The 14,831-nt window shown below is 38.5% G+C and overlaps 1 protein-coding gene and 1 long non-coding RNA gene across 2 annotated transcripts in view; one reads left to right on the forward strand and one right to left on the reverse strand.

Annotated features, from left to right (window-relative positions):
* The window catches only part of SMC6 (structural maintenance of chromosomes 6), a 78,675-nt gene extending 63,848 nt beyond the window's left edge, over positions 1-14,827 (reverse strand). The window contains exons 1-4 of the mRNA XM_025927088.2: positions 14,630-14,827; positions 6,625-6,767; positions 4,353-4,470; positions 2,099-2,204 (exon numbers count right to left, since the gene is read on the reverse strand). Of these exons, the coding sequence (XP_025782873.1) occupies positions 2,099-2,204; positions 4,353-4,470; positions 6,625-6,762 (362 nt within the window). The 5' untranslated portion in view covers positions 6,763-6,767; positions 14,630-14,827. The remainder of the gene's footprint in view (positions 1-2,098; positions 2,205-4,352; positions 4,471-6,624; positions 6,768-14,629) is intronic.
* LOC147582262 (uncharacterized) lies at positions 852-1,808 on the forward strand. The gene is made up of 2 exons (XR_015248900.1): positions 852-971; positions 1,053-1,808. It is a non-coding gene; the product is annotated as an uncharacterized LOC147582262 (long non-coding RNA).
* Positions 14,828-14,831: the final 4 nt, after the last annotated feature.

Genomic DNA, 14,831 nt, shown 5'->3' on the forward strand with positions numbered 1-14,831 from the left:
AGAACTGCAAAGCTCCATGAGGTGAATCTGTAAAAAATGATGACAGAATCAGAGACTATAAAATATGAAGAGATTCACAGATATCAAATATTTTAAACAGAATGGGATGACTAGGGAAATAGTAGTGGGTTTGGAAAAGCTGTTTTTAAGCTACTTTTTCAGTCAAGGTCTGTAAAAAGGAGACTGAGCTCAGGTGAAGGCTTTTAACTGTTATTAACTATTTAAAATATATTAATTTCCTCTAGGCAGCTGTGTCCTTAAAAGTTGGTGATCTGTGTAAGCTGGCCTTTTCCTTTCTTTTTTAAAAATGGTATTCTGAAGACAAGTCTCAGAAAGAAGTTTCTGCTTTGGTCCAGCTACTTCTCAAATGGAAAAAAACAAAACAAAACAAAAAAACAAAAAATTATTTAATTGGGATATAAAACAATTAGGGCTACAGAAAAAAACTATTTCTTTTCCTGAAGCTTCTATCTGAAAGATCAATGTGTTATCTGACTAGGTAGACTATGTGACTGTTTAGACTACTAAGAAATGTATAGTTAAGTACAATGAATTGAAACAGAGCTGGAGCCATTAAAAAGGCTGGAATAGCTAATTTCTTATTTCAGAGATCATTTGGTTGGGGACTATGGAAGGGGGAGAAGACCTTGCTGAGCTGCAGCCCAAATAAGATAAGGAGAGACAGAAAATATGCTGGAGAATTGTTACCGAATAGTTATTTTCCATGGCCATACAGCATGGGGAATGTTTTCCGTGTATCTTTACCTCCCTTCTCCTGAGTCCACTTGGAACCCTGGCTTGGGTTAATATTCCTACAGCTTTCTGAGAAATACATGAGAAAACTGCAATCCTGGTTCACATCCCGTCCCTATTCTGTTTTTTGGTAATAAAATTGAAGTTAAACGGAAAGAACATTGAGCAGAAGGAAAGTCTGTTATATGAGAAAAAAGATCTCACTGCTAATTATCAAAGTTCCAGAAGTTCTGGGCATGGGGTGTGCAAAGGAGCACTGAGCAATGGGAGCGGCCTCACTCTGCGAGCCAGCAGAACAGTTTGGGACTTCTAGTTTTTAGGAGACGCAAGGACCCCTTCGGAGTTATTCGAGGCAGTAATAAGAAGAATAAGGAGACCGGCCTGAAGAGTGCTCCTAATGGGCAAAAGGCCATCTTAAGTCTATGATGATGCAAATTGGGCAATTTATATGAAGTTACATGAAGGCAAGTTATATCAAGAAGAAATACAGGTGTAGAGTGAATGAAGGCAGTTTTATGACCATTTTCCAAGAGTCAAGATGGACCACAAACAGACGTGTGGGTGTAGTCCTCAAATCAAACCCAGTTGCAAACCACCTGAGTAAAGGACAGAAAATCAAAGACACCAGAATACTTTTTTGGAATTCTTAGTGAACTGGAGGCAGAAATTTTGTGCGGGGACCCTTGGCTGGTTGCTGACTCTGCTTTTGCCTGTAACACACCAACATGAACTTGTTCAGGCTGGGTCTGGATCAAGAGCAAGGTAAGTCCAATGTTTATAAATATCTCTTTAAGTAGAAGTACATAGTGGGGCGCCTGGGTGGCTCAGCTGGTTAAGTGTCCAACTCTTGATTTCAGCTCAGGTCATGATCTCACGGTTGAGACTGAGCCCCATGTTAGGCTCTGCATTGACAGCATGGAGCCTGCTTGCGATTCTCTCTCCCCCTCTCTCTGCCCCTCCCCAGCTTGTGCGTGCAACTGCGTGCACTTCCTCTCTCCCTCAAAATAAAAGAGTAAACATTAAAAAAATAAAATAAAATAAAATAAACAGAAGTACATAGATTCATCATTGCTTGTTCTTTCCTCCAAAAAGGTAATAGAAACAAGAGTGTAAGAGGGCAGGCACATGGCAGTACTTTACACGAGCTTTCCTTCTGGAGAGCTGAACAGGCAACAGTGGGCCATACTGGCAACAGGGAGAAAAGAAAGGAATGGAAAGATGGGACTCTTCCGTTTCAGTTCTGGGAAGCCAATTCACTTCCTATCATGTTTACATGAACTGGGAATCTAAAGCAGCCGCTTCTTACTAAAGAACTGGAAAATACATGTAGAAAGCAAACACTTACTTCTGTCCGTCTTTCACAAAACCTTTTAAAGAAGAGCCTCTATTGGTAGCGACTGCTTTTCCGCCAAGACCAACTATGAGAGCTGTGAGCACTGCACTCTTCCCACCTACGGAAACAGGTGTTGATGAAATCACATTCATTAAGGAGACAGAAAAGAAGAGGCTGACTCCCACAATTTGATTTCTGAATGAAAGATTTCTGAATGAAATCCCACAATTTGATTTCTGAATGAAAATGTAAATTAGTTCTAACCCTGAAATGAAGTGTTACACTTCGATTACCATTTTCTTTCAGCAACCTTAAAAAAAGAATTGTATATATCATGAAATATTTAGCTGTTGCAATTAGAAACAAAATTAGTATAATGCAGGACTCAAATTTTTGCCACTAATAAGAAAATTAAAAAAAAAAAACAAAGGTTGATATCTTTCCAACCTAAGATGCTCATTGTTTCATCTTGGTCCATCAGCCTATTAAATGAGGTTATCTTTTTAATTACACATAGATACTGAATTTATCTAATCTTTATCACATTCTAATTTAGGTATGATTTACTTTTCCACAAATTCACAGAAGCCAGAAACTATTTTTAACAACTGGTGAATGCAAGCAAGCTCCACAGGGACAGGATGTTGTCTGTTTTATTCAACATGATACAGCCAATAGTGGCCCATAATAGGCACTCTGGTATTTACTGAATGAATAAATGAACTTCAATATGAAAAAAAATCATCAGTCATACAGATAAATGTTTCTATGTAATATTTTGACAACTCTTATTCCTAATTGATTATTCATTTGCTAACTTTCTGAAAAGTATACTTCTTTTGACTCTAACATATAAAATAACACAAGCTGAAATTTCAATATCTAAACAATTACCCAGAATATGCAATCATTTTCTGAACTCCACAATCAACCAATTCAATCAACTCTTACCAGCCCATCATTTCCCACAACATACCCTAAATTAACCAAAATTCACCACTGGCTAACCTGATTTAGTTCCTCGAATGCCTTTCAAGTCTCTGTTCTAAATCTCTCCTTCGTTTCCAAATTCATTGCCTCCACTATTTGCATTATTTTTTCTTCTCTAAGTTTTATTAATAAAATAACTATTTCAAAATTTAAAAAAGAAGACCTAATTGCAGAACCCACAAGTTTTTCCTTACTTCTTGTCCTGTGGGACCTCCCAGTAGCACTAATCCCTCTGTCCATTCTCTCCTTCTGAAAACACTTTCCTCTGGACTGAATATACAGCAGGGGAAACAAAGAACAACTAAGCAGAATGTGGAGCTGCATTCACCTACTATCCTGTTCTAGCACCATCACCATCCATAGACTCTGGCAAGCTTCCTCTCCATGTACTGGTCAGTCAAGCTGTCGACAGCTCATGCCTGGCTGGTCCATCACAAAAGCTGCATAACTGGTCTTTCTAACCCCCATGCCTCTCCCCTTCTAATCCATTCTCCACAATGTGGCCACTTTGTTTCACAAATCTTGACCATGTCATCCCTTACTGACAAACTGTAATTGGTTCTCCACTGACTTCTGAATACAACACCAAAATCTTTATCGTGGCATTCAAGATCCTCACCAGTATCACCTACAACAGGCCCCTCCAGCATCAGCTTCTGCCCCTCCCTACCATGTAGGATATGATAAAGCCATATGAGGCTGTTCACCATCATCCATGCACATCTATTTCTGCCCCTCCAAACCTCTGCTAATAAGCAATCTTCGCCTGGAACATCTCAGCCTCCTCTTCCCCAGTGAGGCCTAAAGAATCTATAATTTTCATTCAAGTGCCACCATAAATACCACCTCCTCCTTAAGCTTTCATTGGCCACAGTGAGAAATAGTTTCTTTCTTGTCTGGATTCCCATGGCACTATATTTGTGCTCTATTATAACATTTAATAGATGTAAAACACAGGGCTGCCTTAATCACAATGAGGCTAGTCCTCTCTTGTGGAAGGCTTGTCCACTCTTCTATGGTATGAACACCAAGGTAAAAGGAGTCAAAACAATAAGTAGGAAATGTTTATTCCTACTACATAAATAATGAACCTAGAGTTAACTTATTATTTTCTTTAAGTACAGAATAGCAGCAAATACTGAAAATATTCATGACCACAGTTTATAGATCCCAAACTTAGATTTATCAGCATGCACAATCACCTACTTTAAAAAGTTAGTGCATTCTAACTTCAAAATACTACTCAAAGTAAAGTAAGGAGGGCAAAAGCACTTACTTCCATTGTTGCCAACAACAAAGTTGACATTAGAACCAAACTTAAAGGGTCCAAGCATCGAATGACACATGAAGTTTCTTAGCTGAATACTCTCAATTATTCCAACTTCTGCTGCAGTCTATTAACCAAAAAAAAAAAAAAAAAAAAAAAAGGAGAGAGCAAGAGACAGAGGGAGAAAACAATTAATTATTAATCTGTCTAATAAACTCATTATATTCATCCAAGCATTTGGAGAAAGATCAGCAGTGTTACTAAAGAAAAGTTATATAACAAGTGAATAATCTTAACTTCAATGAGTAAGATGAAATTAAATGGGAACCTTCAATGAATAACTACTCATTCTCAAGTCCTTAAAGGATCTAATAATTGTATTACATAGTTTCTTAATATGGACGATACTAACCTTTTGAGTCAGGTAATTTTTTGTTGGAGGGGGGCTGCTTTGCGATTTTGAGAATTTTAACAACATCCCTAGCCTCTGCCCAGTACATGCTAGAAGCACACATCTACCTAAGTTGTGCCAATCAAAAATATATCCAGATGCTGTCCCCCAAGGGACATTTAAAAACTCTTAAAAAAAATAAAGTCTTTGGGGCGCCTGGGTGGCGCAGTCAGTTAAGCGTCGACTTCAGCCAGGTCACGATCTCGCGGTCCGTGAGTTCGAGCCCCGCGTCAGGCTCTGGGCTGATGGCTCGGAGCCTGGAGCCTGTTTCCGATTCTGTGTCTCCCTCTCTCTCTGCCCCTCCCCCGTTCATGCTCTGTCTCTCTCTGTCCCAAAAATAAATAAAAACGTTGAAAAAAAAATTTAAATAAATAAATAAATAAATAAATAAAGTCTTTAAAAACTCCCTGGCTGTCTTCTTTTGGATGCCATCTTATTAAAAACCGGAAACATTTATATCCTTTTATAAGTAGAATATCAGAAATTATGGTTGAAGTTTTTTTAAAATAAACTTTTATTTTGATCTAATTGTAGATACAGTTGTAAGAAATAACACAGAGAGATCCTATGAATTCTTTATTCATTTTCTGCCCATGGTAGTATCTTAAAAACTGTGGTACAAAATCACAACCAGGATACTGACACTGATACAGTCAAGATACAGAACATTTCCATCACCACAAGGATCCCTTAGGTCACCTTTTATAGCTGATCCACATCCCACCCAATCCACTCCCACCTGAACCTCCGGTCCACTAATCTGTTCTCCATTTCTAGAACACTGTCATTTCAGAAATGTTATAGAAATGTCTATGGGGTACCTCGGTGATTCAGTCGGTTAAGCGTCTGACTTTGGCTCAGGTCATATCTCACGGTTTGTGGATTCAAGCCCCGCATCAGGCTCTGTGCGGACAGCTCAGAGCCTGGAGCCTGCTTCGGATTCTGTGTCTCCCTCTTTCTCTATCCCTCCCCTGCTCCTGCTCTGTCTCTCTCTCCCACACACTCTCTGTCTCTCAAAAATAAATAAACATTAAAAAAATAAAAATTGAAAAAAAGAAATGTCTATTGTCACCTACATCAGGAGGTCACTGCTAACTAGTATTTCATGGTATGGATGTACCACAGTATTTAACCATTCACTCACTGAGTGACATCTGGGTTGTTTCAGTTTGGGCTATTACAAATAAAGCTGCTATAAACATTCATGTATAGAATTTTGTGTGAAAGTATATCTTCATTTCTCTGGGACAAATGCTGGGTTATGTGGTAGACAGGTGTGTGTTAAATTAAAAAAAAAAAAAAAAAAGCCAAGCTATTTTTCAGTGTGGCAGTATCATTTTACATTCCCACCAGCAATATATGAATGATCCGGTTTCTCTGTATTCTTGCCAGCATTTGAAATTGTCGTTATTTTTAATTTCAGTCAGTCTGATGGGTGTGTTGTAACATTTCATTGTGGTCTTCTTAATTTGCATTTCCTCAATAATAAATGATGTTGAACATCTGTCATGTCATTGTCATTTTGAAGCCTGCAGGGTCAGTGGTCATACCTACTGCTTCATTCCTGTTATTGGTAATGCCTTCTTTTTTTTTCCCTTTGTCAGTCTTACTAGAGGTCTGCCAAATTTATTGATCTTTCCAAAGAACAAGCTCTTTGTTTTAAGGGTTTTCCTAAATGTTTCTAATAATTCACATAAACTTCAGAATTAGTTACATTATTTTACCTTAGTTTTTTAAAAACTATACTGCTTTTCCTGACATTGAATTATCAAGAATATGACATATAAGCCAAACATGAGAATCAGGCCAATCCAAAAATTTTGCACTTACCAAAGTAGAGGTACCATTTGTGAAAGAAACCGTACATTCATCTTCATCACCATCTTTGTCAAAGTCATCCAACTCTTCTTGTCTTGGTCTTTTGGCATTTTCGGGAGAGAAGAAATTTTCTTCCTTTCTTTTGGCCATCAGGCCTGAACATGTATTAGAGTAACAATGAAGTAAAATAAGACAAAGCTTAAGTTTTAAGTACTACGTCCATTCGTTTTTAGTTAAAAAAAATAAACCTATCATCTGTGCAGAGGAAGAGGGCCATGAGACAAAAAACACAAGTGGCCACTTGAGGCTGGAAAGGCAACCAAACAGATTCACCCCTTGAGTTTCCAGAAAGGAACAGCCCTACCGCCACCTTGATTTTAGCGCTCGGCGCTGCAGCAGACTTCTAACCTGCAGAAGTGTAAGACAAAAAGTTTATGTTGTGGCTTTTTAAAATCATGTGCACATGCCACACTAGTTGATTTTACTTCAGAGTTATTCACAGCCAAGATTTTATGGATATGGGCCTCCCTAAATGTTTTGACTACTGAAACTCACAAAAGGTAAAAACTCTTATTTGTGAGACTCTGTTTTCTAGTTTCCTAGATCTATTAATAGAGATGCCATGTCTTCTGAAAGTTTTCCAAAGCAATCATCCAATTTTTCAGATAAAAGCATTAATTTTAAATTAATTTCCCAAAGAAGAATATCTTGATGCCATGTTGCCTAGTATCAGTAGTTTCCCTTAATTGTTCCCTAAAGAAACAAGCCATGCTATTTTTTCCAATGTACTATAAAATTTATGCCTAGAAAATTAATGTATTTAAAATTAGACAAGACTTTTTGAACATATAAATACTGCACCTCAAGTCAAAGCTGACGGTCTGTGATTAAAATTAAATGTTATGAGTCATTTGGTTGTTACTTTCATTGTTCTCTCTAAAATACACTTAAGACTTATAATGATACGCACCTAATAACTATTTGCTAAATAAATGGAGAGAAAATCCATAACATAGGTAATCAAAAATGTCTAAGATACAAGGAAAGAATATGAAGAATGGTTCTAGTCTCTACCCAAGTCCACCAAGGACTGTATACCACAGCAACCAGGTTTGCACCAGGTACCTGGGCAGCAAGAGAGTAAATGAGGTTTTCTCTCTCTTGATTTCGGACTGAAGGATTCCAGTCAGTCCTCACTACAGATGATAGCCATATGTGATGATATATGCACACAGGGTAACAAAGTAGTCTTTGTGTGTGTGTGTGTGTGTGTGTGTGTGTGTGTGTGTGTCAGAAGGGTGGGGGGCTAGTGGAGTGGTGTTCCAAAGAGAGTATGAAGTAGATGTGTAGGAACCAGAATGGGGCCTCTAGAGAAAGAATGTGAGCAACAAAAGGAGGGTAAGGGAGAAAGAGATATCCATATATGTGTTTACTTTTTAATCCACTGCTTTCCAAAATTATACTGACAGAACTGATCTGGCAGAAATATGAATTATCTATACATATTATGGAGGAACTGGTTTGGGGAACTATCTTTGTTAGGCTGTGTTATTTTGATAATGTATACCTCGTTAAATGAACTAAGTGATTTTCCCATCCTTTTAATGCTCTGAAATCACTTCAACTGCATGACACATTAAATGTTTTTTTGAAAGTAAGAAAGAACTAGGCTAGGGGCACCTGGATGGCTCAGTTGGTTAAGTGTCCAACTTCAGCTCAGGTCATGATCTTGCAGTTCATGAAATTGAGCCCCACCCCCCAGCTCGCATCAGGGCTCTGCTGACAGCTCAGAGCCTGGAGCCTGCTTCAGATTCTGTGTCTCCCTCTCTCTCTGCCCCTCCCCCGTTTGCACTCTGTCTCTCTCTCTCAAAAATAAACATTAAAAATTTTTTCTTAAGAAAGAAGTAGGCTGAAAGCTATTAGAAAGTAGAGCTATTAGTAAGTAGAAAGTTTGAACGTTAACTTTATGAAATCACTTACATTTCTTTCTTGTATACTGGTTTTAACAGGTTTACAATAACCTCTTGAATCAATTTTTCTGTAACTTTATTTTCAAAACATTGATATAATGTGAACCCTCACACTTACGAGACAAGATTACCTTATGTTTTGTAAAATCCTCATCAGTAGTCATGACTCCTTTCATGCAAATTATATTTAATTAAATTTTGAAATATTTTCTCTAAAAATTAGGTCTTTATCAAACCAAGGTTTTTCTTTAATGGGAATATTTTAATGTTGATTCATATTTCTTATACAACCAAATGTAAGGGATATTCAGTGTGAGTCTAGAGTTCAATCTCTCATTCTTTCTCCCAAAATGAAAGTTAAAAAAGAAATCAGAGACTTCCACTTCCAGGAAAATGGAATAGATACGCTTTTCCCTGTTTCGCCTGCTTAGTGAAACTAAAAACTTTGGAAATCATATATAAAACAAACATAAGACAACTCTGAATGAGAAGGAAGTAGATTGGCTAGGAACCTCAGGACCCAAGGAATGACATCAAGGTAAGTTCCCAGAGTTTTTGTTTTGCTTTAAATATCCCAGACTTGGAGAAGACAGAAACTGGGGAAATACCAACAGGTGCATGGGAAAAAAAGACCTAATAAAAGCTTCCTCTCTCTAGCCAAAGGACCAGGCAGCCTGACAAGACAGAGAGCTTTTAGACAATAATTGCTCTATTCCAGCCAAAACCACGAAAAAAAACTGTGGCGCCTCCTTCTACTCCCCCAATGACACACACTTCAGCAAAGGTCAAGTGGGTAGCCTGGACCTTATAATGCCATAAGAGGGCATCTCCATATCCCATTTGGGCCAGTGTCAGAGAACGTTATGTAGGCCAAATAGGAAGTCATGATAATGGGTGTCCATGGAGCCCGCCTAGAGAGCCTAGGTGTCCACCTTGATCAGGCAGTAATAGGTTGCTACTTACTCCCACTCCCGGTTGGATGGTGTCTCATGAGACCTTTTACTACCATCCAGAGAGGTAAAGAGACCACCCCCCAAAAGTGTACGAAAACCATGTGGAGAGCCAAAATTCCCACTCATACCAGCAGTCACTGTGGCTAAGAAAAGAGCTCTGGTACAGTTCTACACCTCTGAGTCTTAGTGTCTACAGCTTAATACCATAGGGCAGAAGTTCTCAAAGGTTGTGGTCAATCTCTTCAAAAGTACTAAGGATCTCAAAGAGCTTTTTGTTTACGCCTATCAATATCTATCATACTGTAAATTAAAACTGAGAAACTGTTAAGCCAAAGAACACAGTCAGTCCTCAAAGCAATGACATCACCACATGTCTCATAGCCTCTGGAAAACTCCATTCACTCATAAGTGAATGAGAGTGAAAAAGGCAAATAATATCTGACTATTATTATGAAAATTGTTTGACTTTGTTGACCCTTTGAAAGAGTCTCAAGGGTCCCTGGGCCACAGTCTGCAAACTGCTTAGTGCAGACGATACTGTAAGTAATCCATGACACAATGCCATAAATTATAAGGCGTAGCTAGCAAGCAATTAAGTTAGAGCAGCAGAGAAGAAGCCAACCATCAAATAACTTATAGACTTGATATTCAATGTGTGGTCCAAGGACCAGCAAATAGCATTTACATCTCCTGGAAATGTATTAGATATCCAGAATCTCAGCCCCCTTCCTAAATCAAATGAATCAGAATCTTCATTTCTAACAAGATCTTAGGAGATTCTAAAGAAGAACCGTTATAAATAACATTTAAAAACTTGGCCTTTATCTTATCCTGAAGGCAATGAAGAATTTAATCATGATAAAACAAATACCATCTAAAAGGTGTATTAGATAATCTGAAGGACATTTAACCTAAACAAATCCCTGAGATAATATTAGCATTAGTCACAATTACATAAGAGTCAACATCTCTTTTATAAATAATTGAATGTTAATGTTGAATCTCTTACACAAGTCAAAACTTGAAAATCCAACATATTTCTTAAACTATTTAACAAGAGTCAATGTCTCTTAGTTTCAGCTTGTTGCTAACTTACATTTCCTGGAATACCACCATGCCATTATTTTCCCCAAAATATCTCCTTTTCTCCCACCCGTCCTCTATCTCCTTAATTACTGAGCAATAATTTATTTACTGTAGAAGAGCAAAAATGAAGCATTACTGTTTGGTTTTCCCCACATTAAATGTCCCTTTACATACCGTTTTTATTAATGCCCAATAATGATCCTGCAGTAAGCAGGCGCTCAGACATCAGCTGACTGATTTTTAGTATTTTACCATTAAAAAAATGGCAGTTTTTTAAGTAAAACTGGGGGAGGGAGATGACGTAGGTAAATGTGATAAGCTTCTTACAATGAATGTGAGATTCTGTACTACACAGAAGATGGTGTGCAACATGATGACGATGTGTTTTATTTGCTGCACTTGGCCTAGGATTTGCAGTTTGCTATTACGTTGCCATGGTAACATGCATCAGACACCAAAGGATTCTACCTTTTAAAATAGGAATCACTTTGTAATTTAATGATAATGAATTTTTAAAAACACATATGAATGTCCTGAGCATTAGATACAAGTTAATACAATAAAACTGTTTCCAAAAGGCTAAAGAGACATAAAAACAGATGCAAAGAAAAATACTTCTAATATTCTGATATACACACAAAATGGAAAACATCTCCTCTGGGACTTTTAATACATCCATAAAAGCTCATTATGTGTTTATTTACAATCAAAAAAAGTCAGAATTAAGGAACATCTCTCTCCCTCACAGGAAGCAAATCAGAGTAGAATAGTAACAAATATGCAACTATCAATAAAAAATAAGTTCAAGAAGAAAAATCAATAAGCAAGAGTTCATTATAGAAAATAAGTGAACTGGAAATTTAATGGATCAAATACACTTCAACAGGATTTTAAATTCCTAAATTTTAGATTTTATTGTGATCCATATAATAATTCATACTTCTCATTAATATCCAAGTAGGGACTAACAGCAGTGAGTACAGACATAACAGAACTGAAATTATCAATAGGAAATAGAGGTTAAAAATAACGGCAGAGGTGCCAGGGTGGCTCAGTCTGTTAAGCATCAGACTCTTGATTTCCGCTCAGGTCAGTGATCTCAAGATTTGTGAGATTGAGCCACACACCCAGCTCTGCACTGACAGCACAGTGCCAGCTTGGAATCTCTCTCACCTGTTCTCTCTCTCTGCCCCTGTCCCACTCACTTGCACACACTCTCTCGCAAAAATAAAGTTAAAAAATAATTAAAAAAAATAAAGGCAAATTGCTGCTATATCTGAATCTGCAGTGGACTGTGTTTACCTCATCCCCAATTCTGCCCCTCTCACCGCCACCAACATCCTCAATTCTGCATTAAACAATCTCATTTTAAATGTAATGAACTCATTAAACACACTGCTTAGGATATATCATAAAATCATAAGACATGATAAATATTTAAGTGAAAAAATTCATACGTCCACCTATCAAATAACTCAGATCAGCAAAACTGGGAAATACTAAGCACAGCATTTCAGATAATAAAATGTGAACACTCAGATATATGTTTTTAAAACATCCCTGTGGCCTCAGTATAAAAGGAAGATGAGAGAGGGAGATTAGAGGCAAAAGAGACAGCCTCGAAAGGATGAGGGGCACTGAACAAAAGTAGTGGCAATATCAATAATGAAGGAACAGAAGAAATCAAGAGATTTAAAAGTATGAGTAAAGTGGGGAAGTAGAAGTAACATTTGTTGAATATCTCCTTTAATCCCCAACATTTTTTAAGTACTGTCCTTATTTTACAAAAGGGGATATTGAGGCTCCATAAGACATTTTGCCCAGGTCTGTCTAGCTATAAATTATCAGAGCTCAGATCTAAACCCACGTTTGTCAAAACCCAAAGTCAAACCTCTTCAATGCCCAGGTTCCTCCAGGCATGAACAACTGAGTTTGTTTATAGGTAGTGAAATTGGATATTAATCTACCCATCTTCTTATCTATTTTTTGTTAATGTATAAAAACTACAAAAAGGATTCTATTGTGATGTGTCCTTCTAATGTTGCTATTTGAACCAATTAAAAATTGGGCTTTATAAAATTTCACCTTGTGTTTCATTTTTGGAAACAATCTTCACACAAGGCTAAATGCCATTATAAGTAGACAGAGCAGATCTGGAAAGAAAAGAAGTAAAGAGTACATTTATTTTGTTTGGAAACACTGAGTTTGAAGCAATCCTAGGATACTGAGATTGTGAAGCCAATAGACGGTAAAATATACTCTGCAGCAGGGGTGGAATTGGAAGTGTTGCTAAGAAAGCTACAGAAATTATTTTGAATTTGGTCACTAGGTATGTTGAATGAGAAAAGATGTATCTCATGTACTAGTGAATCAAAATGCTAACATTAATATAAGTGACTATACTTGACCCTCAGTTACCTGGACTTATGAGTGTATGTGTATACAGAAGTGTAACAGGTAATTATGCCTTAAATATAATGCATACTACTATGGTAAAATTTTGAGTTACTTGTTTATTGATTCCTGAAAGTAACTCAAGTATAGCTTTGGTTAATTTTCCTAACTTAGGTCTAAAAATGGTAAGTCAAGATTTAGGCAGGTTTTATATAAAATTCTACATCTAGACACTCAGTAAAATAAACCTTTGGGGAATAAAAACAGATTCTCACTTTAACAACTTTAATGTACCATTTGTAGTTACTTTTCTGCCAGGCTCAATACTAAATGCTTTATATTCATTACATATTTAACACACATATTGAAGAATCTGGCCCACTGGGTACTACAGCTATTTTCCTCCAATTACAGAATAAGAAATAAAACTTAAAGAGGTGATACCAATAAACTCTGGGTCACTCAACACTGGTTCTCTCATATAAAAACATGTTTTTTAAAGCAATATTCTAGTGATCTCCAAACTTTCTGTACGCCCACCCATTCAGGAAAAGAAATTTGGAATACACATTTTGACATAAAATTATCACTCTGTGTGTATTTCACACAGTACTAGAACGAGATAAAGTAAATCTAAGTAGAAGTTCTATTATGTTCCCTCCCACCCACACGCCTGTGGAACTACCTGCAGTCCACTGTACAGGATACTGAAATTTTTTTTTTTTAATTTTCTTGCTATTGACTACTTTAAAAGACTATATAGCAGCCATCTAAAAATTAGGGAGTTTGGGCGCTTTTTTCCCCCCCTTAGAATATACATTCCGGAATACCTTGCCTTTAAAACACTCGCTGTTAATGAAATATACACAAAATATACACCAAGTAATAAGCGCTCACATAAATTCTGCCTTCAGGGTTTAAAAACAAAATAGTTGATTTTTCCAAGAATTATCAGTTTTATCTCAAGTCGTATTGGTCCTACAGCCCTTTCTCTATCCTTGACTCTAGTATTCCGCAATTCCCAGTCGGGATTCTTCTCCAGTTTATTTCCACAAGAGGGAAAAGAAATGCCACCATAAAACCTCCAAACGTTACATTTTACTTTTTCTAGATAATACAGCCTCCGTTGTCATGAAGCTGGGATTTAACAACAAATCCAATTTAAGTGCTATTTGCATACATCTCGTAAACAGACGAAGTTGCTGCTGGTGAGGGTATCAGATTCGCTCCAAGAGCCGGATGTCCGAGCCCACCCTCCCTCCTGACCCCATCCCCTCGAGCAAGTCTTCTAAGCCTGAATGCAGCTTGGGGCCGGGCGCCGGGTCCAACAGCCAGGGCCAGGATTTCTCAGCCCCGCCGGCGGAGCCGCCCGAGGAGGGGCTCAGCTGCAACGGGCAAGTTTCCCGCGGTTCAGGGGACCTGTGTCGCCCGCAGACAGCCCGAAAATCCGCGCCGGCCGGCTGGTCCGCTCGGGCCCGCGGGGATACCCTGGACACCGCAGCAGCTCCGCTGACCGAGCCGCCGCTAGGTGGGCTGTGGGGCGCCGGCTAAGGGGGTAACGACAGGGGATGGATCCGGAGCAAGGGAGAGCGACAGCGCGCGCCCTCACCTTACCTCGAACAAGTCGAAGTCTCCCCCAAGGAACACGATCAGCGCGGTTGTCGCGGTGCAGCGGGACGCTAAGGACACCCTGGGTCGTCTCGGCCTCGGCTGGCCACCGTTGGCCCGCCGGGAACCGCGCGCCGGCGGTGGGAGAAGGCAGGAGCCTAGCTGCCCTGGCGCCCACCGCGGGACACTACGCGCCTGCGCCCCGCCC

This window comes from Puma concolor, chromosome A3 (assembly GCF_028749965.1).
Source record: "Puma concolor isolate L17-30 chromosome A3, mPumCon1.1.hap2, whole genome shotgun sequence".
NCBI classification, from domain to species: Eukaryota; Metazoa; Chordata; class Mammalia; order Carnivora; family Felidae; genus Puma; species Puma concolor.